At 41.2% G+C, this 26,340-nt stretch overlaps 1 protein-coding gene across 1 annotated transcript; it reads left to right on the top strand.

Annotated features, from left to right (window-relative positions):
• The first annotated feature begins 3,611 nt into the window (after positions 1 to 3,611).
• Positions 3,612 to 24,865, top strand: abcc4 (ATP-binding cassette, sub-family C (CFTR/MRP), member 4). The gene is made up of 31 exons (XM_026361921.1): positions 3,612 to 3,815; positions 4,412 to 4,522; positions 7,704 to 7,824; positions 7,987 to 8,211; positions 8,547 to 8,636; positions 9,958 to 10,121; positions 10,289 to 10,414; positions 11,588 to 11,837; positions 12,465 to 12,569; positions 12,686 to 12,775; positions 12,935 to 13,126; positions 15,188 to 15,282; positions 15,703 to 15,789; positions 16,807 to 16,903; positions 17,007 to 17,216; positions 17,491 to 17,628; positions 17,759 to 17,796; positions 17,891 to 18,000; positions 18,094 to 18,240; positions 18,345 to 18,424; positions 18,587 to 18,737; positions 18,866 to 18,985; positions 19,068 to 19,178; positions 19,349 to 19,449; positions 19,535 to 19,726; positions 19,822 to 19,977; positions 21,762 to 21,851; positions 22,359 to 22,531; positions 22,735 to 22,840; positions 23,594 to 23,728; positions 23,847 to 24,865. Exons 1-31 carry the CDS (start codon positions 3,742 to 3,744, stop codon positions 23,934 to 23,936), a joined length of 3,975 nt encoding a protein of 1,324 aa, XP_026217706.1. The 5' UTR covers positions 3,612 to 3,741; the 3' UTR covers positions 23,937 to 24,865.
• Positions 24,866 to 26,340: the final 1,475 nt, after the last annotated feature.

The following is a 26,340-nucleotide window of genomic DNA, read 5'->3' as shown; positions in this document are numbered from 1 at the left end:
CATTATCACCTATATCAAACCTTTATTTAACCAGGAAATCTTTGTCAGGATAAAGAAAAAAAAAATCTAACTATTTGTTTTGCATTACCAAAATGCATTTGGCACATGGAAAAACATTAGACACTTGTTGCAGCCTTAGTGTGCTGTGTGCTTGGATCGTAGTTAGTAGGATAGTTAGTTCTCTCAGTGCATCATGTGGTGTTAGACATGGGACTATGGAAGCTGAATTTTAAGGGGGAGGTCAGTCTAAGTCATCTCGACCCTTCTGTTTCTTGTTGTTGTTTAGACAAGTAAAACTGAACTGTTCCTCGTCACCTGTTAGTGTATTCAGATATTTCCTCATAAAGACATGCTGCACAAATCTAAGGCTCAGCCACTGGAGGGAGAAACGGCTTTCAGTCCCACTCAGCTGCAACAGAATGGAAAAGCACTGTTGATCCCCCACAGTTGAATGTTACTGGGCTTTCGGCTGCCTGTAATAATCTCCTGCTGGCTTTTCTCCTTCAGCCCTTTTCCCAGTCGGCGCTAGCTAAACATCAACACGAAGATAATGTGTGAGGTGTGAGGGCCAGGGCTGCCCCAGCCTGTTATCATTACACTGCCAGCGTCAGATCAAGTATGCCTTGGTTACACGTGACTGGATTTCTTTGAAGGTTTCCTTGAACATTGAAATGGAAGAATATGGGTGGGGAGGAAGGTGTTTCGGGCCCTCCATTCTCTCCTAGGTCTTTTATGTCAGTGCAGGAAACACCTGTAGTGTGTCAGAGGGCATCTGTCAACCACAGTACAGCCTGCCCTTTATTTATAGGATATCCACTGTGTGTGTGGACATCATGAGTCTGTGTGTTTGTGTAAGGGGCCAGAAAGGGACAAATCAAGCAAACAAAACCTAACTTGTTTTTTTAAAACATTTATTTCCTTTGCTGTGGACAGATTGTGATTAGAAAACTGTCCAACTCTCTTAGGTTTTTTCCAAGTCAACACTGGCACATTAGAATTCCTCTTATCACTAGTGACATATTTACTTTATCATGCAACAAAAAACAGTTTGCCTGCTTGACTGTACATGTTCAAAAGCATGTGTGTGTGTCTGTTACAGACAGAGAAGGAGCATTTGAGATTTTGCTGAGTAGTTCTAGATCGCAGAAAGTCACGCACACAGAGGGAAGTTAAATTTAACCACTTCCTTGCTTATTTTTAACTAGCAAAGGTGACTTCTCAAAAAAATTACGGCTAATTAAAACTGGTTGTGTGTGTCTCCTCTATGGGTACAACAAGAACTGCTGAAGCTCCATATGACGGCACCTCAATAACATGGAAAACATCACTTTAATCAGTTTGCTTGTTATTTACAGTTCATCCATACTGTGTCAACGTTTATTCTACTTCAACCATACTAATCACATAATATGTAAATTATTTGGCAGTGCAGCAAAATAATTCACATGGTCATTAAATAAAAATATTACATGTCATGACAAAATATTAGCTTAACCAGTCAAATGATCTTTGGTCCACAAAGGATGAGGATTGTGGTTACAGGTAAAAACTAGGACTACAGCTCTCACATAGTTCATCTTTGGATGTAACAACCCAGTCGAAACGCATCGACACTCAGGTTACTGTGTACGACATAACTAACCACATTAAATACATTTTATTTCACAGAAGATACTCGAGAGGATCCAGCGGCGGCAGCTGCTGTGAGAGGATCATTCTGCCTTTTTCCATTTCAACACGTGCCCTGATCCAGAATTTGTCAAAGGTGAAATCACAGTGTGAACATAATTGTGTAACATCATCATATATCCAAATCCAGTTTAAAAAAAAATTATTTTTCAAATTTTTCATTTGACCCTGTAGTGAAGTGGGTTCAGAGTAAAGTGAAAGCTGTCGTGAACAGCTGCCATTGACTGTCAGTAAGAAGGTAACTGGGTTTGCACACGAGTTCACGGTTAAAAAGTGGATTGTCTTTAAATTTATTGAGCTTTCACAGGGATTTTATGTAAAGTCAGGCATATTGTCATGATACCAACAAATCCAATCTTTGTACCTTTCAAGACTCAAGGTCAGAGGTCTTTGTAGGACTGTAACAACTGTGATATTTATGTGTACTCTAAACTAAACCAGCACAAGCTGTCTCCTTCTGACGCCTCTTAATGAAGTTGAACATTTATTTAAACCTTTGCACATAAACACGCAACATCCTGAAGTTAAATATCAACCATGACATTGGACAATGAGTGTGAAACACACTTTCTGGGCAACTCAGTGACAAACACCTTGATTGTATAATATATAATTACATCATCACACGTCACTGTGCTACTCAGTTTAAGCATCTACCTTTTTATCCTTAATGTGTATTAAAATCAAGAGTGAGAATCTTAACTACTTATTACAATAAAAGATCTCAAGATGCTTTGCAGACAGTCCTAAGTTTTTTTTAGTATCAAAATAATTTAGTGAAGTCATCTGCAGGCTACATCTAACGGTACAAGGCAAAGGTAACAGGTCATAACTAACACTTATTTGTTCTGTTTAGCTAATGTTTCCCCATAATTAGGCAACAAGATCACAGTCTGATCAGAGTTTGTAGTGGTTACTGATTCTCTGAAGATGACAGAGGCATTATGACACTGCATCATTTCTTGTCGATCTAGTGGATAGTTAGCATCCATTGTGAATACATGTATTTGTGAATTCAAAGTATAGTAGACTCATTTGCTGGTAAAAGTCTTAAGTCAGTCATCAAGAAGAAACCTGATGTATCATGTTGTCATGTTCTTAAGTATTTCAGTAGAAGAATGACGTAGTGATGTGATATAATCAAGGTGTCAGTCACTGAGTTGGCCAGAAAGTGTGTTTCACACTCATCGTCCAATGTCATGGTTGATATTTAACTTCAGGATGTTGCATGTTTATGTGCAAAAGTTTGAATAAATGTTTAACTTCATTAAGAGGCGGCAGAAGGAGACAGCTTGTGCTGGTTTAGTTTAGAGTACACATGAATATTACAGTGTAGATTGAAAGACTGGATTTGTTGGTCACATGACATTTTACATAAAACCCCTGTAAAAGTTCACGAAGCCACCTCAGGATATTTGCTGACACTCTCGTTTGGACGGTTCAGAGGGACAGTGTTGTACTCCACTGAACACTGCAGTAAAATTGCTGAATATGAATTACAACATGAAGAGAATTTCACTTTGGGTTGTTTTGATCATTAAGTTTAAAATAAGACACAGCATAAAGAAACTTCTTATCAACAAGCTCATTAAAAGACCACGTTGAAATCAATTAACTCTCACACTTAACAGGCTGCACATGAAAACATTTTTTAGATATAAAACCAATGATTTACACAGTCAACTTAATCCAACTATTACTCCTCCAAATGAATTAAGATTTAATAATTAAGGTAAACTTGACTTTAATTAGTTCACGCTGAAAGCAACAGCCAATCGTGTGCGCTGATATAATCCTTAACCAATCGTGTGACTGGAGACAAGGGAGGGCAGCCAATCACACGGTGCCGGGTTCGTTTTCATCCAATCGTGTGCTTGTGGGCGGGGCCTCGTTTAAATAAGCTCTTTCGTGTGCGCTGCTAGCTCGCCGGAGGACGGGGTACCGAGCTGCTCGTAACATGTGCGGGCTCCGAAGTGACGCTACTTAGCCGGGAGCAGCACTTTTATAAAAGAAGGGGAAAAGTTGGACGGGTTCGAGTGAGTTCGGGCTGCCATGGAGAAAGTCAGCAAGGATGCCAAAACCAACCCGGCAGCGACTGCGAGCCTCTTATCCAAGATATTTTTCTGGTAAGTTGTCAGAACGGATGTTATCGCTAGCTAAGGTTAGCTGACTCGGTGTCAGGGCTAGTTTAAGGTTAAAATACTTATTTTTTAATTTGACTCTGTAGTGAAATGAGCCCACTCTTAGGTTCAGAGTAAAGTGAAAGCTGCCAGGAAGTGCTGCCATTCACTGTTAGTAAGAAGGTAACTGGGTTTACAGACGAGTTCACGGAAGGTTTAAAAAGTGGATTCACGGTTCTGTGTGTTTACATAGTGCTTGTTTCCGGTTGAATCATTTGCTTTGGATACTTAAGTGTGATGGGAAAGTTGGACATGTGGACACCAAGTGTACTGTTGGGCTCCAGCCCATCAGATCATGAGCTGCTGGTTCACCACAATCATGTCTCTTGATATTTAAACATCTTTAAGTGACACCAGATTGTTTGTTTTCTCACATTCATGCTATCACTAAGTGTTAACAGCTGTACTGTATACAGTATGTGTGGTTTATGGTGTTTAGCGTTGCACCATGTTGAAGTAGAAGTACACCATGAAGTAAAGTTATGAAGACTCGTCTGGTTGTGTCTCCCTCCTATTCAATCCTGTCATTGTTTCTCCTTCAGGTGGCTCAATCCTTTGTTTCGCACTGGATACAAACGCAGGCTGGAGGAAGATGACATGTACGAAGTGCTCGCAGAAGACAAGTCAGAGAGACTAGGAGAAGACCTGCAGAGGTACAGGGGTCTTTGTAATTACTTATCATCACATGAATGACTACCGCAGTAAACTATCACAAGTACAGTTTTATTTTAGCCATTTTATCAGATTTACATCAGATCTGTTCACTAAGTACATTTATACTTCATATTAAGTTTTTGTTAATGGAGTCCCAGTTTATGATTTTAGTTTTTAAAGTTTGGAGTGGTAGTTTTAGATTTGTAATTTATAATTTTACAATTATAACACTTGTATCATGACGCATATTGTATTGCCAGATTCATAACAATACATAGCCTTATTTAAGATATTACAGAATGATATGAAAAACATATACACCTGCAGCAGAACCAGGCTCAGGGTTGTCACCACCTGCCTGGACCAGGCATCCGTTACAGCTTTGAGTCTTCTTGGTGTGGTTTATTTTACTGGTCAGATCTTCTCAAGCTCTATCAGAGCTGATCTTTTGTTTTGGGTTTAAGTCTTGACTCGCTGGGCCACTCAGGTTTAGAGTCTCATCCTGGAGCCATCCCAGTCCTGATTGTTTGCTTCAGGTCATTGTTGTGTTTTTTCTGTAATGTCTCTGTATTTGACTGAATTCTTCCTTCCTTGAACTCTGCCCACTGTCCCCGTCCTTGCTGCTGAGAAGCCCCCCATAACATGACGCTGCCACCACCATGCTTTAATGTAGAGATGGTACATAGAGACGATAAGCAGTATGTGGTGCCCTCCAGACATAATGCTTGGAGGTCAGCCCAATAGTTAAATTGTATCTCATATGACCAGATAATAATAAATAATAAAGTCTAATCTAAGGGTTAAATGTAATTTGGCTTCCTTCCTTTCACTCTACCATAAAGGTCTGATTGATAGAGTATCTCTTTGGAGCAGGTTCTCTCGTCTCTACAGAGGCTTTCAGAATCTGTGTTAGAGTAACTGTTGAGGTCATGTTTACCTCCCTGATCACCTTCCTTCTCGTCTGGTTACTCATTCTGACCAACCCAAAGAAAAGTCCTAGTGATTTAAAATTTCTTCCATTTCACAATATTTGAGTCCCCGGGCTCCTGGTGACACTCAAAGCTTTAGAAATTATTTTAAACTAATCTGTGCGTCACCACAGTTTAATGTAAAGGTCTATACTGGGTTCATTGGACCTCCTTGTGTTCTTGGCATTGGTTCTGGCTTGAATTTAGGGGCCTTGCATATGCTCAGGGATAATTAAATCAAACAGGACTGATCTCACTTTTAAGTGTCCAAGCAGGGCATAGTCTAGAAGAATAGTTGACTAAATAAATAAAAGAAATAAATATTTGAGCATATGTCAACCCTGCATTTATAGAGGCCCTGAACTGAAACTGGACAGTCTATAAGTGAACTACAAGAGGACTTGGGGGAGAAAAAACTTGTTTACCTGGCAACATCAAGGCACTTTTTACCGGCTTCTGCAAACATCTGGTGTGTGGCTTTCAAAATGGTCTGTAGAGTTGGAAACTCTTTGACGATGTCTTATTGGTCTGGTAGAACCCTTTATAGACAAAATAAGACAATAAAACAAGGAAGCAAGACAACAGCACACATGCAGCAGCAGCTTATGCAATTTGAAAGTTATTATAAATATATATATAATAAGTTGCATTATTTAGAAATTAAATTGAACCTGATACATGCAGTACAATGTTTTACAACATGTGCACAAACATTAACGTTTATGTTGGTTTACAAACACAAACACCCAAATCAGTAACAATCCACAAAAAACAAACACTGCTGAGTCAATATTGCCTTTCTGTCCTGTTATTTATGCAGATGTTTCAAGATCCTGGCACTGAATTTAACACACAGCAACTGATTATTGGGTTGTTTTACGCTTGTTGTTCTGTTGCCGCTTTTCTGTAAAGAGAATGCAAAAATGTTACGTGATGTTATCGTCCATTAAATTGACACTGAAATTTGAATTTAGCAGTGGCCGAATGAGCATGAAATCCTGTTAACATTTTCAGCTCTGTTAGTCATGAGTCAATATTTGTTAGTTGATGCTTCTTCACAATGTTGGAAAGAGTTGAGTAAAGATTTAAGTTTTCTCATGCTGGCTGCACTGCAGTGAAATAAAATGTTTATAGATGTTTTACTAGTGTTCAAAGTCTGTTTATTTGTTTATGTAGCAGTTACAGAGTCATTCCTTTACTGGTTATTGCAGATAAACCTTGATTTTATATCAGGAAGGACTTTCTGCTTACTAAAGGTCAACTCTGGTAATATTCTATATTTTTTTGTACAAAGACCCAATAAAAAGAACTAAACAGTCAATCCTTTTAGCAGTATAGGCCTTATTGATCTTAATCCAAGGTAATCCACAGCTGAAAATAGTCCCTGACGAATCCACTGTTTACATCTCTAATGCTGGCTTAAGAACGTGCCAAATCTTAGTTCATTAGAATGGGACGAATGTTCGTCCATCCCATTATAGTGAACATAATATCTCAAAAAGACCTTGAGGGAATTTTTCTTCAAATTTGACACAATTGTTCACTTGGACTAACTTTTGTTTTGCAGGTCAACGTTTAAAGTCAGCGTCACTTCATGTGTGGTCTTATTCTCATCAATCCTTTATCTTGCCTGCAGGGTTTTTTTATTACATCTGGCTCAAACGTCCCCCTGATCACATGCAGAAACTTTGCATAACATTAAAAAAGAACTGTGGACACATGCGTTTAAACTGCAACTTCACTGCATTTCAATAATTCGGTTTAAAAATGAAATATATTTATTTTTAGTGAGAAATAAGTCTCTGAGGCAAAGTTGAGAGGTAAGAAAGTACTGAGTGATGCACATATTGCCACAGTGACTCGCAGGCAGATTTTTCAGTGATTTTCAAGTGTTTACACTGGACATGGAAGAAATATTTTGTCACTTCAAGTTGCCACTAAGAGCTTCTCACCTACAAACCCATTAGAACTGATGATAGACGGTTTGTTCAACCTTCGGCTACGCAGCTGCCTTGTCTCTCTGTACTATTGGCCTGGCAGTTACCTGTGTTTTATCACAGGTAATGTAAGTGAAAGGGAATTCTCTCTTTATTATGCAATCATCTGATCTCTGACTCACAGACAAGTCCTGACTCATCTGGATGCAAGGCTCGGCCTCTTATTACACAGGAAAATACTGTATGTGGAGTAACCTGGCATCTTTACCTGACAGGTACTGGGATCATGAGGTCCAGACGGCTACAAAAGACATGCGGAAATCAAGACTAATCAAAGCCATCATCAAGTGCTACTGGAAACCATACGCAGTGCTGGGATTCTTTACCTTCATTGAGGTCAGTCTGTGGAAACGCACTGTCCTGTCTAACAGATTATGATCAGAACATGCTGTGTGAATCATCATCAGTCATTAATTCAGAACTTTGAACGTAATCGTCTGCCCTTTAATAAGCGAGTCGTGATGCTGACCCTTCTTCGTTTCCTTTCCCGCACATCAGGAGGCAATTAAAGTGGTCGGGCCGGTCATCTTGGGGAAGATGATCCAGTACTTTGAGAGTTATGACCCTAATAACATGACGGCTTTATACGAGACCCTCGGCTACGCAGCTGCCTTGTCTCTCTGCACTATTGGCCTGGCAGTGCTACATCACCTCTACTTCTACCACGTCCAGAGAGCGGGCATGAAGATCCGAGTGGCCATGTGTCACATGATTTACAACAAGGTCAGTAGGAGAGATAATTGTTACTGGCAATTTCATATCAAGGTCACCAAAGGTCATTGCTGCATTCCAGCCCGTCATGTAATCCTTTAATAGCAATAACTGGAAGAAAGGCACAAAAGCAGGATAAAAATTAGAAGATTAATATCAGGCTTTTGAATGGGGTTGCTCTACCAAAAATAATCCACATAACCTTTTGTACTTTTATGTGTGAGGCTACTGGAAAATGATTTAACACGGGTCACGCTAGGTGGACAGTGTCATGTTTAAAATGGGGTGTTTTTAGTTGACGTTCCTTTACTGAGGTTCATTCCTGTCTTTTTGTTTTTTTTCTCCAGGCTCTGCGTCTCAGCAGTTCAGCCATGGGAAAGACCACTACAGGCCAAATTGTCAACCTCCTTTCCAATGATGTCAACAGGTTTGATGAAGTATGTGAAGATTAAGGTTTTTAGAACATAAAGGCACAAACATGCTGCTCTTTTTTTGTCAAAGCGTCAACAAATGTTAGAATACTATTCTCCTCTCCCTTTACCATCCTTTCATATAAACAATTCTCCCATAACCACTTCACAACAGAACCTTGCGTACATCACTATGTTTCAAATAGAGGTGTAAATGTTTTGTTCCCTCCAAATCTGATTTGGTTGATGCCTCCATTTTGTTTTTTTTGTTTTTTGTGTTTTTTTTAACACTGCAGCTTTTCAAAACATAGTTGACTTACAGTCTGTACTGTCTTTAAATTCACCCTAGTATAAAACATCATACTTTTTTATTACAGTTTAAGCAAAAGATGGTGACATAAAGTGCAACTGAAGTAGTTAAATTAAATAATAAAATTAAATAAATTACCATAAAGTTAGTGTTTGACTGTGTATTTCAATATTGGGTAACAATATTGGGTGCTGCTGCTGCTGCAGCTAATTACATAATAATTACTGCAATTATTTTTGCATTTTGATATAATTACCTGGTAATTAATGAAATTGGTTGGAATATGGAATTAAATTTAATAGTACACAATTGTATTTATTATTATATTATTTATTTTTCAGAACTTCTTTGAAGTGATGGAGCCTCACTTCTAGCATGGTAAAATAAAAATAAATAGTGAATAGTTACCATCATCACCCATAATGCACTACTGTAAGTATCATACCACTCGGATGATACAATCTCAGCAGAACTCGGTCATCTCCATCATGTAATGTGATGAAGGGAGGGTAGTCTGTTCTACTTAATGGTAAACCTCAGGAATGTGTTTGAACCAAATTTGCATGTCACCTCTCACGCAGTGTTGAATTTCTCGACTTGATCGCACAGTAGCTGACAGGTATAGTGGTTTGTTGGGTGTGACGTATTTGTGTGTGTGAGTTAACTGCGGTTCACATCAGCACTTCCCCCGACTGCATTCATTCTGGAAAAAAGCTGGCAGCGCTTTTCCTTGCGTGAGGTTCATGCTTGATAATTCTCTGAGCTTTTGTGTTACCAAACCCAGTTTTTCTTCCTTGGAGTGTTCAGTTTCATTTTAATAACTGAGTCAGAGCCTGCTGTGAAAACTCAGGTTTCTTGAGGACTTTTTGTGTTGTGGCAGTGGGCTGTTAATTACACCATGCTGCTTTGGATTAAGGTCTTTTTTAACGTCTCTGTTGAAAGATGACTACACAGCTGTTTTTTTTCCAGAGAAGCTGGAGCACACTCACATCATCAGTGTGTTTTAATGTTGTTGAATTCTCAAATTCTCTTTAATAGGTGACTATCTTCCTGCATTTCCTGTGGGTGGGGCCCCTGCAGGCCGCAGCGGTTGTGGGGCTATTGTGGGCGGAGATAGGTCCATCGTGCTTGGCAGGGATGGTGGTCCTCATGTTCCTAATGCCCTTGCAAACCATGTTTGGAAGGCTTTTTTCTAAGTTCAGGTAACACACACACACACTGAGTCACAATATTGGTCTATATGTTGTGGCCAGGCTGAATCTTCACAACCTTCACTGGACATTTTGGTTTCTGTTTCTGCATGTCAATTACAGTATTTCTGTATTATTATTATTTTTTATATGAACAAATGTTGAATTCTTCTCAACAGGAGTAAGACAGCAGTTCTGACTGACAGCAGAATCCGCACAATGAATGAAGTGGTGTCTGGAATGAGAATAATCAAGATGTACGCCTGGGAGAAATCATTTGCTGCCCTGGTCTCTGAGGTCAGAAGGTAAAAACATAAAAACCTTTTTTTTTCCTGTAAGATTGGATGTTTCAAACTGTGTATCTAAAGACTCACAAACCAAATCTGTACAATTTGGCAGGTAGTGTTCATTTTATAGTTTTCATGACTCATGGTGAAATATTGAACAACAATTTAGAGGTTTCTCGTTGCCACCTGTCCTGACAGATTGCTTAACTCTACCAACTTTTTGTAGATTAAACATAGAGGAAACTCAAAACAATATTTGTAATAATGCTTGTGACCTTTCAATCTGGTCTTAGAAACATTAACAACATTAACATGGCTGTAAATAGCATGCTCCGTGTTGTGTGCCAGACTGAAATAGAGTGGAAACCACACCCAGTCAGTGGTGTGCTGGTGGGGTTTTGAAGCACACCCACTGCTCTCAACGGGGCATCGTCTTTGGTGTGTGATTAGCAGTCTGTAGACTAATTAGTAATGAGAGACAACCGCTACAGTAACAGGTAAAATGTTCATGTGGCTGAATTTCCACCAACAAATGTTCAAAGATCTCAAGAAATGGATATTTGTGTCAGAACAGGTTACAGAACATTAAATATGATGTCTGTGGTTTGTTGTTGTTCAATTGATCATTGTGTGGGGGAGGCTTCATTCTTTCTTTATACTATACAGATATATAACCATACATGTGACATATGGAGATTTACATTAACAGCAAAATTTCACATTCAGTCTCTTTCAGTCTTTCCCAAAGATCTTTTGGAAACATAAGCTAAACTTTCATCGGGCATGGGTAGATAAAGTGTAACCTGGAGTTAAGTTTACTCACCCTCAATTGGTGTCATTAAACAACCAACTCTTCCCAACGTCTACCAAAGCAAGCAACCAGCAGCTTTGCGCTGTGTACACAAGCTGTGCCATTGTAATGAAAAAGGTCAAAGAAGGAGGAGAAGAGTTTGGTGGAGATAGACTCATCTGTCTTATCTATCTCCCATTATTCCAACACATTTATCCAGTGTGGCAGGCAGCTATTAAACTTCTCCTGCCATTTGTCTCTACTGCCAGTCTTGACTGCTGCTGGCCTGGATCAGGACTTTATTTGGGCATTAAATCAAATTCTTAGTAGAATTATGCTTCTAATAAAGACATTTTTAGATTTTCAAGTTTTAAGTCATTGTTTAAACTTTGTTGTTATAGAAAAGAGATCTCCAAGATCATGAAGAGCTCCTATCTACGAGGTCTCAACATGGCGTCCTTCTTCTGTGCCAGCAAGATCATCATCTTCATCACGTTCACCGTCTATGTCCTCCTGGGAAATACCATCTCAGCCAGTCGTGTGTTTGTGACGGTGTCACTCTACACGTCTGTGCGACTCACCGTCACGTTGTTCTTCCCCAGTGCCATCGAGAAGCTGTTTGAGAGTCGTGTCAGCATCCGCAGGATTCAGGTAGCGTAATGTACAGTTTTCAAATCTACACTGGTAGGCTCTCTCAGTGAGCCTCACACATACTCAAAACATAGTCGAATCCTTGTCCAGCTCATAGTGTTCCAAGCTGGATACACCAAACTCTGTAGTGTAATTTATATACAGTATAATACATGTAGTTTGACACTGATGAGCTTCAAGTTTGTTGTCCGGAATCATCAAATTATAACAAAAGCAGCAGTCAGTCATCACATTAAAGGAGCCAAACCATTCAACAACTGTCGGTGATGTGTCATCACGGCAGCTGCACTGTGACAGAAATAAAGAGGCAATGTAAGTTAAGACTTCCTGCTCTTTATTAAGTCTGTGAGGAAGAAAAAGAACAAACTAACTAGAACATTATTTTTACTTGAAATTCAGTGGATGTTTAAGGATACTGTCTTCCTTGAAAATAATTCCTTGAATGTCTGTCTCAGAAAAGTCTCCTCCACCTCTGTTTTATTCTTCTCACAAAGGATCAGCTTGGAATGTCTCTTTAATCCTGCTAAATCTGCAGTTGTGAAACGTTACTTGATTTCTCACCGCAGCACCCTGTATATGATTGTTGAAATTTTTGTGACCTTAGAAAGGATGTTTTTTATTGTGAAGGAGTTCTTGATGCTTGACGAAATCACAAAAAGCAGCACAGCAGTCCCCCAGGAGGACAAGGACGCCTCCATAGAGATCCAGGACCTAATCTGCTATTGGGACAAGGTAGGAAACTGCTTCATGCTACACTTTACATAATGTAAACTGAATTCTCAGTGTTTCAGAACACAAATGCATCAGTTCTTGAACTCAGCGTTTAAATATGTATTGTACCCCTGCAGAATCTGGATGCTCCAACCCTGCAGAACATCTCGCTCTCTGTCAATTCCAATAAGTTGTTGGCTGTAATTGGACCAGTGGGAGCTGGAAAGGTCAGTTATCTACTCATTTCATCATTTTAGCCTGAGGGCAGCTAGTTTGCAGTAGACACTTTGTCTGAGAAAACTTGTTATGTGAAGCAGTTCAAATGGTTTGTGTCAAATTTTCCTTCACATCATATCCTTTTTTCTTTTTCCTGCATGTTTGTCCAGTCTTCTCTGCTGAGCTCCATCCTTGGAGAACTGCCTAATGAAAAAGGGGTGCTGAAGGTGAAGGGTCAGCTGACCTATGCCGCCCAGCAGCCCTGGGTGTACCCAGGAACCATCCGCAGTAACATCCTGTTTGGAAAAGAGCTCGACATACAGAAGTATGAGAGAGTCATCAAAGCCTGTGCTCTAAAGAGGGTGAGTTTCTTTTTATTCACTTTTATTTCACACAAAAAAAGTTGTTGTCTTGTTGGAAACCAGACTTGTGGTGCTCAGCAGTCTGTGGTCGATGTTGTCCGATTCTCCTCTTCATAATGCACCAGACATTTTTAATAGGAGACAGCCCTGGACTGCAGGCAGCTCAGTCAGGGACATGCACTCTGAGTATACATCCCTTAATTAATTTCTTCACCTGTAGTGGAAATTATTCCACTCTTTCATGTTGAAGGACGTCCCGAAGCCTCTTCTTCTGTTCTGAGGACCGATGTTTGAGGAAAGATAGGCAAGGAAACATGAGACCATCCCTCACAGAAGTCTTTCACTTAAGTGTCATATGCTTGTTGCTGATTGGCTGCTGCAGCTGATCCCAGTGGTCTGAAACTGCACAATAGGATCCTGTAAAAAGAAATTAATATTTTTTTCACATCTGTCTTTGGAGACAGAAAACTGTTACAGGGTTAACTTCAAGGTTTGCTGACTAACCCACTAATCCCGTTTTGAGAGACTTCTTCTTCCACCTGCTGTTGCAATAATATGACGGTGTGTTGCAACAGTAAAGAGGCCGGTGTTTCGTCATCATTGATTTGTTGCCGGTCTGTACATGGACCAGTGCAGAGTATGAATACACAATATTGGAGTTTATGGGTAGATGGGGGCTGTGGTGGTTTGTGAGTCCAGGATGATGCTGAATAATAAAACAGGATTTGTGTTTGACGCTGAATCAATCCGGTGACTTCCTGTGTAGACAGGAGTGATGTTTTTCCTCATGGAGAGCAGCTGGCAGCAGCAGGAGCCTGTCTGAGACACACAGGCGACACTCAGCACCTTGGCAGTAGTCATAAAAGGTGGTCTTGTTAATAGAGTGATGTGATTGTTAATATGAATATGAGCTGATAATGTGAAGATTTGGAAAAAGGTTTGTAGTTTTAGAAGTGTGTCATACAGTTCGAGATCTTATCTACTCCAGCTATAAACTATTGATTTGGATTTTCATTAATTGAAGGACCTGAAAAGACATTTTTTCCTCTCAGTGCTAGTTTAAAAGCTCTAAAAACAAGCTCCCTAATTGCTGTTCGTTCAGTCCTCCACGAATAAAAAAGCCTTAGTCGGCCGCTTTATCTTTCCTGGAGACTGACTTTATCTGAGCAGCGGTGTGACACAAAGAGGGGGACTGACGCGAGTTGTGGTCTTTCTTTGATCATCAGGGTTTTAGTTTAGGAGGCTGGAAATCTCAAAGTGCAAGATTTAATCCTCTGAGTCTGAATTGAATAATGTTCGACAGTATGATTCATTGCTTTATTTGTATGGTTGAGAACTGTTCACTTGATCGTCCGATCATTGTCTGATTGGTCTAAAACAGCAGAGGCTGAACTATGTTTGCAGCTAATCTGGCAAGAAAAGTCCTGTGACCGAGTTCAAAAACCAATAAAAAAAAACAAACAAAAAAAACTCGCTAGACACCTTTTACTGACTCATCATAAAGTTGGGTCACACACACACACACACACTCCCTGTCATTAAAACATTTGAGTTATCTGCACCATCAACCACATCTAACTTTATTATACAGTTACATAATGTGCACATCAGCTACATGCTGACTCTGTCAGTTTGTGACATTCTGTAATGATTTACCCTCCTGCGGAAATGATCTGAACCTTAGATGTTGAGATTTCTACCGGAGAAACCTGTTTTATTGGACACAGACACTTGAGTTTCCTGATTGTTTGCAAAACAAACACTTCAAATAAAAAAATGGAGAGAGGAAAAAAAACAGCTGATACAACTGTCAAGATTGATCCAGTTTGGAAATGAGATGAAATGTGAGAACAATAAATGAGTTTATTGATTAATCTGCCAGTTAGTAGATTACTGAATTACGGCTGTAAAATGTCGTAGCAATTTCTCAAAGCCCAAGATGGCATCTTTAAATGTGTTGAGAAAAAGAGTATGAGGCTTCTCTTCATTGGGTTGATCATCATCTTACTGTGTGGCTGACATTATGAACATTAAAGAATACTGTTTTCTCCTTTTATGCAGGACTTGGAACTGCTCCCAGACGGAGACCTGACACTGATCGGAGACAGAGGAGCCACGCTCAGCGGGGGACAGAAGGCTCGCGTCAACCTGGCGAGGTACGAGCACAGTCCACAACAGACACAGTGTTTCATAGACGTTTTAAAGGAAACCACATAAGTTTTATTCAACAAACAGATAATTCATTCACAAACCATAAAATCTGTATTACAGGAAGGTGGAACTAAAGAACACAAGTTTACACATAGTCCATCAATTCAACATTACACTTGTACACTGTAGCACTGTACTTGATTGCATTTTGACTGCTGACAGCTTGTTCATGTTATGCTAGCAGAGAGGAGGAGCAGGGTACAGAGATCTTAATTTCTAAATAGAAGAACACACTATCCATATGATGCAGATCCCGATAAACACACATTAAAAATGCAACTGAGAAAACCAATGAGTGAAACATTTCACATGGTGCAGTAGCTACATGCTCTTAGTTGATGCTAACTGTGTGTTTGTGTGTTCAGGGCTGTGTATCAGAATGCAGACATCTACCTGCTGGATGATCCTTTAAGTGCAGTGGATGCCGAGGTCGGGAGACACCTCTTTGAACAGTGAGTGATGTTGAGTTGAGTGACTTGCAGAATATTTAGGCACAGACTCTTTATATGTGATTCGTCCTGTTTGACAAGTCTGGTGGTTGCATTCCGTCCGTGCATCTACGTGTTGTCATTTTGCAGCAGGTTAAAGTCTCACTCGCTGTTGAGCCACAGCATGAAGGATCTCTTGTTTGTGTTTTCTTTTTCTTTTTTTCTTTCTTTTTTTTTTTTTTTGGTGAACCAAATAGTAAAAATACTGGAACATTCTGTTCAACACGCCCTGGAAGAGTCCTTCAAAGCTGCAGCGGAAAGCCATTGATGTCAGATCACAGCAGGAGAAAGTTCCTGGAAAAAGAAGGAGGGAGAATTACTGTACATGGTGTAACCTTGTTACTTTGTTTTCTCCCATATAGTTTACACTGAGAGAACAATATCAGTGAATATGGTTGTTGTGGCTGTGTTGGAACTACAACTAAATGCAACTTGAGCAAGATCAGACAAAGACCAAGAACAGTTAGAACTAAGCCAGGAAGAGGTGCGGTGCTGCCACTGTCAGGCAGACAAATTAACCCGACCCCACTTTTCCTGTTACTCTTCCTTCTGGATCACAGTTTCACAAACCATTACATAACAGCTGTGCAAAGGGAATTAGAAGGCACGCAGAGATACAGTTAATTTATTTGAGAAAGTGGGTTTTTGTTTGATTTTCTCTATAATTCAGTTTAAACCTCTGTATGTGTGTGACCTTCAATCATCATGCTACAGAGATAAATATAAGCGATATAGCTGCATCAAGAAATGTGACTTGAAAGTCTCTTATGTAAGGAATCTGAAATGTGGCTTTATGTGTGTTCTTGACTGACCTGCCTGCAGTCCAGATCTGTCTCCTGTCCTCTGAAATCTTAATTAACAAATTTAAAATCACAGATCTAACTTTTTATTTTTTGCATTTTTAAGAAACTTTTCTGTAAATTAAGTTTGTACTTCATAATTAATACAAGCTGAAGCTTTCTATGTATGTTTGTGTTACAGGTGTATCTGTGGCCTGTTGAAGAACAAGCCTCGTATCCTGGTCACCCACCAGCTGCAGTACCTGAAGGCAGCAGACGAGATTCTGGTTCTGAAAGAGGTTGGTGGCCGTACACAGTAAAATAATACTGTAAAGTAAAACATTATTTATAATGTCAAAAGAACATGCAGAGAACGTGTGTGTGTGTGTGTGTGTGTGTCAGGGTCACATGGTAGCAAAGGGGACGTACACAGAGCTGCAGCGGTCTGGAGTGGACTTCACATCCCTGCTGAAGAAGGAAGAGGAGGAGGAGCAGCAGCAGCAGCCTCCTCAAGGCTCCTCGATCGTTGCCAGAAGCAGGACTCTCTCCCAGAATTCAGTGCTCTCTCATACATCCTCTGTGCACTCAGTCAAAGATGGAGAGCAGTTACCGGTTAGTACCTGATCTCTCCTCCATTTAGCCTCGCAGACGTGCTGGAGATGACATGCACCATGCAATTTCTTCTTCCTTACCTGCGTGTTCTCCTTGCACCTTTGTCCCTCCCACTTAAAAACACGAGGAAAGGGAGAGACTTGACTCTAGTGAATTTTGCTGGAATTTTGTGCATAGAATACACACAGCAATGTTTCTCTTTTCCTTCAGTTTAAACTGTTTTGTTCTACATGTGCTTTTGTTTACATCATTTTATTATGTTTTGTGTGGACAGGCAGAGCCGGTACATATGGTGGTAGAGGAGAGTCGTGCTCAGGGAAACATCGGAGTGGGTCTATACATGAAATACCTTAGAGCTGGAGCCAACATCGTGTTCCTGATCATAGTCATACTGATCAACCTCCTGGCTCAGGTATTAAGATGCCGCTGTGGGGCATTAGTAAAACAGAATGGGAAGTTTTACTTCAGTAGATAAAAATGTCTCAGCATTGTGCTGCGCCCTGTCCAGATGTCAAATAGTGACACGGCTCTTTCTCTTGTAGGTCGCGTACATCATGCAGGACTGGTGGCTGGCTTTTTGGTGAGTATGAGAAACACATGGAAAAATATAATCTGTATTAATCTGTTTATACTTTTGTACTGACTGACACTTTTCTAATGTCGTGGCTGATCAGGGCCGACGAGCAGGGGAAACTAGACAGCAACATCAACAGCACCGTCATTCAGGACGGACAGAATGTCACACAACAGCTGGATTTAGATTTCTACCTGGGAATTTATGGAGGTAATGTGAAAACATGTTGTTATTTACTCTGTGAATGTTCTCGGTGGTACTTCAGTGGCAAAAAGAAGAATTTTCTGCTGTTTGTTTTTACAGGTTTAACTGCAGCCACCATCGTCTTTGGCTTTATCCGGAATATGGTCCTGTTCAACGTGCTGGTGAGGTGCGCACAGTCCCTGCACAACCGCATGTTCAACTCCATAATCAAAACACCTGTGCGCTTCTTTGACATCAACCCAATTGGTGAGCAGATAAATGTTGTCTTTACATTTACCCAAAACAAACCACTGTGAGCTTGAGTTATTTATTTGATTATGTGATGACATTTCTCTACTTTCTCACCTCAGGAAGAGTTTTAAACAGATTTTCAAAGGACATTGGACAGCTGGATTCCAACATGCCGTGGACTTTTGTGGACTTCATTCAGGTGAGTAAAGATCTCGTATTAAACACACTCCACACTGAAGCTGGAGAACTGGTGAATTCAGACTACTCAGAAGTCATTTAGACAGTCGCTGCATAAGAGATATTAAAACACAAAACAAAGACGGGACAGAAGTAAATATGGTTCTGTTTGTCGTGTGAGCAGGTGTTCCTGCAGATTCTCGGGGTCATCGCTGTAGCAGCCTCAGTGATTCCCTGGATTCTCATCCCCGTGGTGCCCCTCCTCCTCTTCTTCATGTACCTGCGCCGCTACTTCCTGCAGACTTCCAGAGACATCAAACGCCTCGAGTCCACCAGTGAGCATCCTGCACTGACCTAATCTGTGTATTAATCCACATAGTAAAAGACTTTCTGAATACTATTTGTAAACCATCAAACCCTTAGTGACTTTGACACGTCTCCTCTGCCTCCATCTTTCCTGCAGCTCGCAGTCCCGTCTTCTCCCACCTTTCTTCATCTCTTCAGGGTCTGTGGACGATCCGAGCCTTCGGCGCCGAGGAGAGGTTCCAGAAAACTTTTGACGCACATCAGGACCTGCACTCAGGTTCTTGTCATCAACTTTTCAATTCATAACTGATCATTCAGATGTTTCACCACTGTCGATAACACTGAGTCATCCCAAACAGAGGCCTGGTTCCTGTTTCTGACCACATCTCGCTGGTTCGCTGTGCGCCTCGACGGCATCTGCTCCATCTTTGTTACCATCACCACTTTTGGCTGCCTGCTGCTCAGAGATCGTAAGTTTAATTGATTCAGTATTAATCATGGTCTTTTTCACTGCTGACCACCTCAGGATTTTACTAATATCACCACCAGAAGGAGCTACATTAACTTCAATGTGCAGAGGGAGAGACGACAGCTGAACTGTACCATAAAACATTTTCTTTTTTCCTTTGGTTCCGTTTAGAGTTGGATGCTGGCTCTGTCGGTTTGGCTCTGACCTACTCCGTCACGCTGATGGGGATGTTCCAGTGGGGTGTCAGACAGAGCGCAGAGGTGGAGAACATGGTAAGATACATGTCATATATCACACTCTGCAGCCTAATTGAATTACTACCTTTATGTAGCATTAGTGCATTGCTTCTGTCTTCAGATGACATCTGTGGAGAGAGTGGTGGAGTACACTGAACTGGAGAGTGAAGCACCCTGGGAAACTCACAAGCGCCCTCCTCCTAACTGGCCGAGCAAAGGCCTGGTGACCTTTGACCAGGTCAGTTTCTCCTACAGCTCTGAAGGGCCGCTGGTGCTGCAGGACCTGAAAGCAATGTTCAGACCACAAGAGAAGGTCAGACCTGTTTGTTTTCCCAGCAACGAATCCTGTTTGTTCGACATGACGTCAAACCTGAGCTGCTTATTGATCTCTTGTTTCTCATGTGTCAGGTTGGGATTGTGGGGAGAACAGGTGCTGGGAAAAGCTCCCTGGTGTCGGCTCTGTTCCGCCTGGCAGAGCCTCAGGGAAAGATCTACATCGACGGTGTGTTGACCTCAGAGATCGGCCTCCACGACCTGCGTCAGAAGATGTCCATCATTCCTCAGGTAGCCAGAAGCTGAACTTGCCTCACAGTGTCAGCTCCTCTTATTAATGTGAAAAGCAAAGTTGTTTTGCTCAGTCCTGAGGTGGCAGCGTTGCTTTAGGTGCCCCTGTGGAACCAGTTCCCAGTTCAGTTTCAGGAGACAGACACCCTCTCTACATTTAAGACTAGACTTTTTGATAAAGCTTATAGTTAGAGATGGATCAGGTAGTTATGCTGCTATAGGTTAGTCTGCTGGGGAACCTCACACTGAGCTCCTCTCCTTTCTCCTCTCTCCATTCAAATGCCACCATTGCATGTCATTAACTTTGTGTCTTCTCTCCCCCGTAGTTGTTCTTTCTCCTCTCTGTCCGTCTCCCTCTCTCTCTGTTCTCCTCTGCAGGTATCCTTGGCCTTGGAGCTATACATCTTCAGAATCCAGTTGACCTGCCCAGTGTTTTTGCTGCTTGTTGTTGTTTTTTTGTTGCCTGCTGTTCTTTTCTCTCTCCTCTTTCAACTCACCCCAACCGGTCGAGGCAGATGGCCGCCCACTATGAGCCTGGTTCTGCTGGGGGTTTCTTCCTCTAAAGGGAGTCTTTCGTCTCCACTGTTGCTTAAAGCTTGCTCAAATGGGATTGTTGGGTTTTCTATATCATTTTTTATACAGTTACACTCTGTAAGGTCTTAAACTTGAAACACTGTAAAGTGCCTTGAGATGACTTCTGTTGTGATTTGGCGCTATATAAATAAAATTGAATTGAATTGTGTTGTCAGAGAGGAAAGAACTGAATTCATGTAAATAACAGACCACTAATGTTCAAACAACAAACTCACTGTGATAATTCAGTGATACTGTGAGAGAGGGAGGTGTAGGTCAACTGTGTGACAGCCATAAACATTTGGTTTATTGAGAGATTAGTTACTTAGCACTGCATTTGCTACTGAGTCTCATCATTTATTGTGATCTCACTGTTAAAATATTTGTTTGACAAATTATATCCCACTGGGGACAAAGAGGACTAACAACAACAACTATAATAATAGTGAGCAGCATCATCATCACCACCACAGATCATTTTGAGTGACTGACAGCTTCTGAACTGGTCTGTGTCCTCCCCTGGCTCCCAGTGGGTTATGTTACAAACGCTGGTAGAAAATAACTTTGCATGTATAGTTTAACTGTGTAAATGAAGACATGCATCAACATTTCACTAAAACACCCACAGTTCACTGTGGCATAACCCCCACCATCCAACTCCCAGGGGAGCCCAAGCAGGACACGGCCCTCCCAGACCCCCACCACTACCACTGCAAGTAGGGTTTCTTTTGCTGCTCCAGGAACTGGCAATGGGCAGGATTGGAACCAGGCCTGCATCAGCGACGCCTTACGGACACGAACAACCCAGACCACGCCACCAAGTCCCCTTCACACTGGGATTTGCTCTCTCATGCACATTTCAGTCTTCGCTTTGGAGACCAACCTACAAAATTCATGGACCCCTTTTATGGGGATTGAACCCACATCCAATCAACTGTGAACTCATCATCTAACTCCTTGAGCTATTCAGCCAGTTTGTCTCCTACTTATTTCAATCTTTGCTTTTGACAATGACCTTCAAAAATCACTGAGCCACAGTCACCAAACTTCACACTTGTCCTCCAACCATGTAAACTGCAGACACTAGCAGGGTTGTCGTCTAACTATCTGAAGTAGATGGACTGGAGTCAACCACAGGACCTGAAACTTTGAAAATAAGCTGGTGGTATTTATTTTCCTATTTATGACCTGTGCTCCCTCTTGTTTTTAAGGACCCGGTGCTGTTTACTGGTTCCATGAGGAAGAACCTGGACCCTTTTAACCAGCACACAGATGAGGAACTGTGGAACGCTCTGCAAGAGGTCAGTGACAGACAGACACACACACACACACACACACACCAGTGCAGCCAGTTCTTCAATTCAATTCAGTTTACTGATATAGTGCTTAATCCTCTCAAGGCACTTTCCAATGGTAGTCGTACTCCGTTTATTAGCTCAGGCTGTTGGTGTCAGTTCCAGCTCTAAGGAAGAACAGTATTCGGTTCAAATTCTGTCTGTGCTGACATCATGCTGCACAGAGTGCGCTTAGAAACCGTATCCACCCACTTTAAAGTTGTCATTAAATATGGCTTTGTAGCATTTAACATTTCCCATAAAAAATGTTGTAGGTAGATTTATACTTTATTATACAATAGTTTAAAGCGTGAATTTCATTTTTGCAGTTTGTTTACATGACTTTGTACAGATCTGTTTTCTCTTTAATATGAAAGACTATTTTGAAATGTCAGATTCAAACGTTAAAGAGAGGTCTTAATATTTTTTAGTAGTACTTACTTTTGTGGCATTTCTCTGTCTCCTTGTCTGCAGGTGCAGCTCAAATCTGTGGTGGAGGAGCTCCCCACTAAATTGGAAACAGTTTTGGCCGAGTCGGGTTCCAACTTCAGTGTGGGTCAGAGACAGCTGGTCTGTCTGGCCAGAGCCATCCTGAGGAAGAACCGCATCCTCATCATCGACGAGGCGACAGCCAACGTGGACCCCAGGTATCGCTCACTTACAGCAGTTGTACATAGAATAACGTGTACTAGTACTGTGTATTCCTACCTGTACAGGGAAACTGTTTTGCTCAAATGAATGTTGTGTACTCTACTTGAACACCAACATTTTATCTTATCAAACCCTTGAGTCATTCAGCTGGGGCAGGAAAGTGCATTTGTCCATGTGCCGTGTGTGTTTGTGTGCACAGGACAGACGAGCTGATCCAGAAAACCATACGGGACAAGTTCAGAGACTGCACTGTGCTCACCATCGCTCATCGTCTCAACACTATCATAGACAGTGACAGGATTCTGGTGAGTGCTGCTGTTACTGGCTCATTGTGAGAATGCGGTTTGTACTGTGCAGGTGAAAAATCTCACTTTACTTAATAGATGTGCACACAGATAGCACACGTCTGGATGTAGAGAGCTGCCAGTTTATTAGGATGTTGTACTGATTTTATTATTTAGCATTCGGATGAACCTGGGCCTCTAAGTTCAGCTCAGTCCTGTCTGTGCACAAATCTCATTATTGAATTAGCAGCAGGTCAGAGACTCTCCTGATAACGTTTCTACAGCGGCCTACAGTGGACAAACCAAACACCACTATAATGCTGACAACAACATTCTGTCTTAAATGGAAGCTCTGATCTTCCATGTTTGACTTATCTACACTCAAGTTCACCTCAGACCACAGCCAACAGTGACATCATCACTTGACATATTGCTTTTCTGTGCACTCGCAGACACACTCAGAAAGAGAGAGTTTTAAAATATCACAATCTGCCACTAGATTTTAAACAATTCACCTTTAAGTGATATTTATTTTCCTGTACGATCACTTCATTCTGACGTCCTGTGTGTTAGATTATCCATTTCACTCACCTGACATTTAAATACTGTTACTGCTCGTTAGTTGCTTTGTCTCACCTCACAGTGACGTCAGCAAATTGACCGCGCTCCAGTAGTAGCTTTGTGATGGCAGATGTTATTCACATGCTCCCAACTGTTGGGAGTGTGTATCGCAAACCTCAAACAAACAGTATTAATATATCATTTTGTCTTCAGGTTCTTGATGCAGGGAAAATCCACGCCTATGATGAACCTTACACACTGCTTCAAGATCCAGGTGGTATCTTTTCTAAAATGGTGCAGCAGACAGGTAAACAGGAGGCGGCTACTCTACTGCAGATGGCTAAACAGGTGACTTGGACTCTCAAACGCTTTCTGCTTATTCTAAAATGTACATTTCTTTATTACTGTGATAAAAACACAGTTTGAACCTTGGTGTAACGTTAACATTTGTAAACTGTGTCCTCAGGCTTACGACAACAGAAGCCGTTCCAACATATCAAATGGACACGTGGAAACGGCAGACGGGAACTTGGTCATCTTCGAGACGGCTCTGTGAGGCTCCGACTCACTGCTTTGCTGGAAAACTCCAGAAAGTGCCTGTGCTGGCGTGACGCACGGTTGGCCTCATCGACGTCGGCTGGTGAGGATACTGTGGACAGAGTGGACTGACAGAGGCTCTGGTCTGGAACGACTGACACAAATAAATGCACATTACGTTTCCTTTAAGCTAATGCAGCTTGAAAGTCCCTGCTGTAAAAACGGACTATTTATTTTCAGTGCCTTATATTTATCTTATGTCCAGTTGCTGCTCAGTTTGTCGGTGCCTTGGAGACGTTAGCTTTTAAACAAACTGTGCCTTATTTCAGGTTTGCAGCACTTTGTACCAGAATTAGACTTTATTCAATCCAAAGTTGCCTTTGTTTTGTACAGCAACAGCTTTGTTGAACGAGTTAAACTATGACCAAATCCAACAAATGACACCTCAGTCAAAATCTGTTTTGTGTGTCTTGAAATGTACTGTTTGATATAAACTGAGGTTTTACTGTACAATTGTGTTGCTCCACTGACTTTAGTTTACATGGAGGAAAGAGGCAGTGTGAACGCAGCTGCTACGACTGAGGTGGAATGTGTTTATTAATTATGACACTTTGTTGTTCAGGTTTCTGATGTATCCTGATTATCTGTCCCGTTTATATCTTTTTGCTTCAACTAGCACTTTGTTAATCTGTTAAATCAAGTGTGTAACTTTGTCTTTTGGATCAAAATAGTTTTTCTTTACGCAAATAAAATGTTTACGCAATTCATGAATGTCAGGAAACGGCCTCCTACAACTCATCCATCTGAAGTGCTCTGAACCTTATAGGCTTGTTATGTGTTAAATGATTTGACCTGAACAGCAGCTGTCCACACAACAAAAAGCAGAACTGAAACTGTGTATACTGATCAGAACTGCTGACAAATAAACGTATCTTCCCTATAAACAAATGCAGGCAAATGCACCGTGTTCTTGAGTATGACTGGAGGCCTCAGGTGTACTTACATCAGGAGTCTGCAGACATCCTGGTCCCTTACTGGTCCTTTAAAATCCTGCTCTCATGTCCTGTTGGCTAAGTGCATATTTTAAAGACAAGAACATCGTCAGACGTGTCTCATGACCTGTCTGGCTGACTGACTCCAGCAGAGCTGCTACTTTAGCTGGGCCCATCTGTTGCACCATCTTGTAGAGTGAACCTTCTTTGTTCTGCAGCAGCGTAGAGGGACGGTCTAACTCCTGGATGGCACCACTGTCCAGTGCTGCTTAACTGACAAATCAGAATGAGTCTTGTTGGTCCTGATGCAGATGTAACGTGGCTGAAGAACTTTAAGCCACAGTGAGCGTCAAATAACTTAAAAACAGTTTCCATGGATTATGTATAATACATAAATTATTCATTTGATAATGCAGTACTAACATCCCTCCAGTAGGTGGACAGAGATGAGACATTTTGAGCTACACTATTAATCACAGATATGTCGTCTACATTTGTAGAGCTCGTCGCCCTGAAGCAGAATGGCAGCAACAACAATAAACAGAAACTGATAGGTCACTGCTCCTTGGCTCAGGAGGAGGATGTTTTCCCAGAGTGCTTCACTCTTTAGCTCTGTGGATTACTCTCTCTACTGATGTTGAGCTTGGTTCTTCTCTCATTTGTTAAGGACTTACCATGTTTTCCACCTCAGCACTTTGCATCACAGATCACTGGAAGTTTCCCAACAGCGTCACAACAGTTAGCGGCGGGCCCACCTCTTCAGCCTCAAGTCCTAAAAAACAAAGACACAGCATGGAAACAAGACGCTCCCACAGGTCCTTTATCTACAATGAATGTCATGTTAGAATGAAGTCTTGTTACATCTTTGTATTGTGGTGAATCCATGAATACATGAACAAACTCATAAGTCACTATAATGATCAGATGTGAGTTTACAGAAGGTCTAAAACTATCTTTATTTACAGCAATAGAAATTCCTCACAATCCCTGATAAAAGTGCAGCCAAACATTGTGAAGGTGATGAAAACAGAACAAATGCTGTTGAGGTAAACCAGAAATCAGAATAGAGAAGAAGAGTAGAAATGACTGATTAGTGAAGGCCCTGAAGTGCGTCAAAGACTTTCTTTAAACTGTCATCAGCTCTGAAGGCTGAGATCATCCACAGATCCCAAAAAGAAGAAGTGGGAGAAGACTCACTGAGCTGTAGGACACATGACAGAGTTGGACTGAAAACTGTTTAAAGAACCATTTAAAAACGCTGCCATAACCAAAACTATCTTCCTACATGTCGTATAGTTAGAGGGAAAATACATGAACACCCTTGTCAACTTCAGACATTTGATGTGACAGAGGTTATAACACCTCCAAACAGATTAATGAACTTCAGACTCAGTCAGTGGGTAATGACATACACTATGTCACTTTCTGGAC

Source organism: Anabas testudineus, chromosome 2 (genome assembly GCF_900324465.2).
Source record: "Anabas testudineus chromosome 2, fAnaTes1.2, whole genome shotgun sequence".
NCBI lineage: Eukaryota > Metazoa > Chordata > Actinopteri > Anabantiformes > Anabantidae > Anabas > Anabas testudineus.
Note: the sequence above shows the minus strand (reverse complement) of the source record. Positions and strands in the feature narration are given on the sequence as shown.

Excerpts from the sequence above, each read along its gene's own strand:
- abcc4 (XM_026361921.1), top strand. The coding sequence starts at position 3,742 with ATGGAGAAAGTCAGCAAGGATGCCAAAACCAACCCGGCAGCGACTGCG. Across the intron at positions 16,904-17,006 it reads AGATTCTGGTTCTGAAAGAG|GGTCACATGGTAGCAAAGGG; the intron begins GTTGGTGGCCGT and ends TGTGTGTGTCAG. Across the intron at positions 17,797-17,890 it reads GACTGGTGGCTGGCTTTTTG|GGCCGACGAGCAGGGGAAAC; the intron begins GTGAGTATGAGA and ends GTGGCTGATCAG.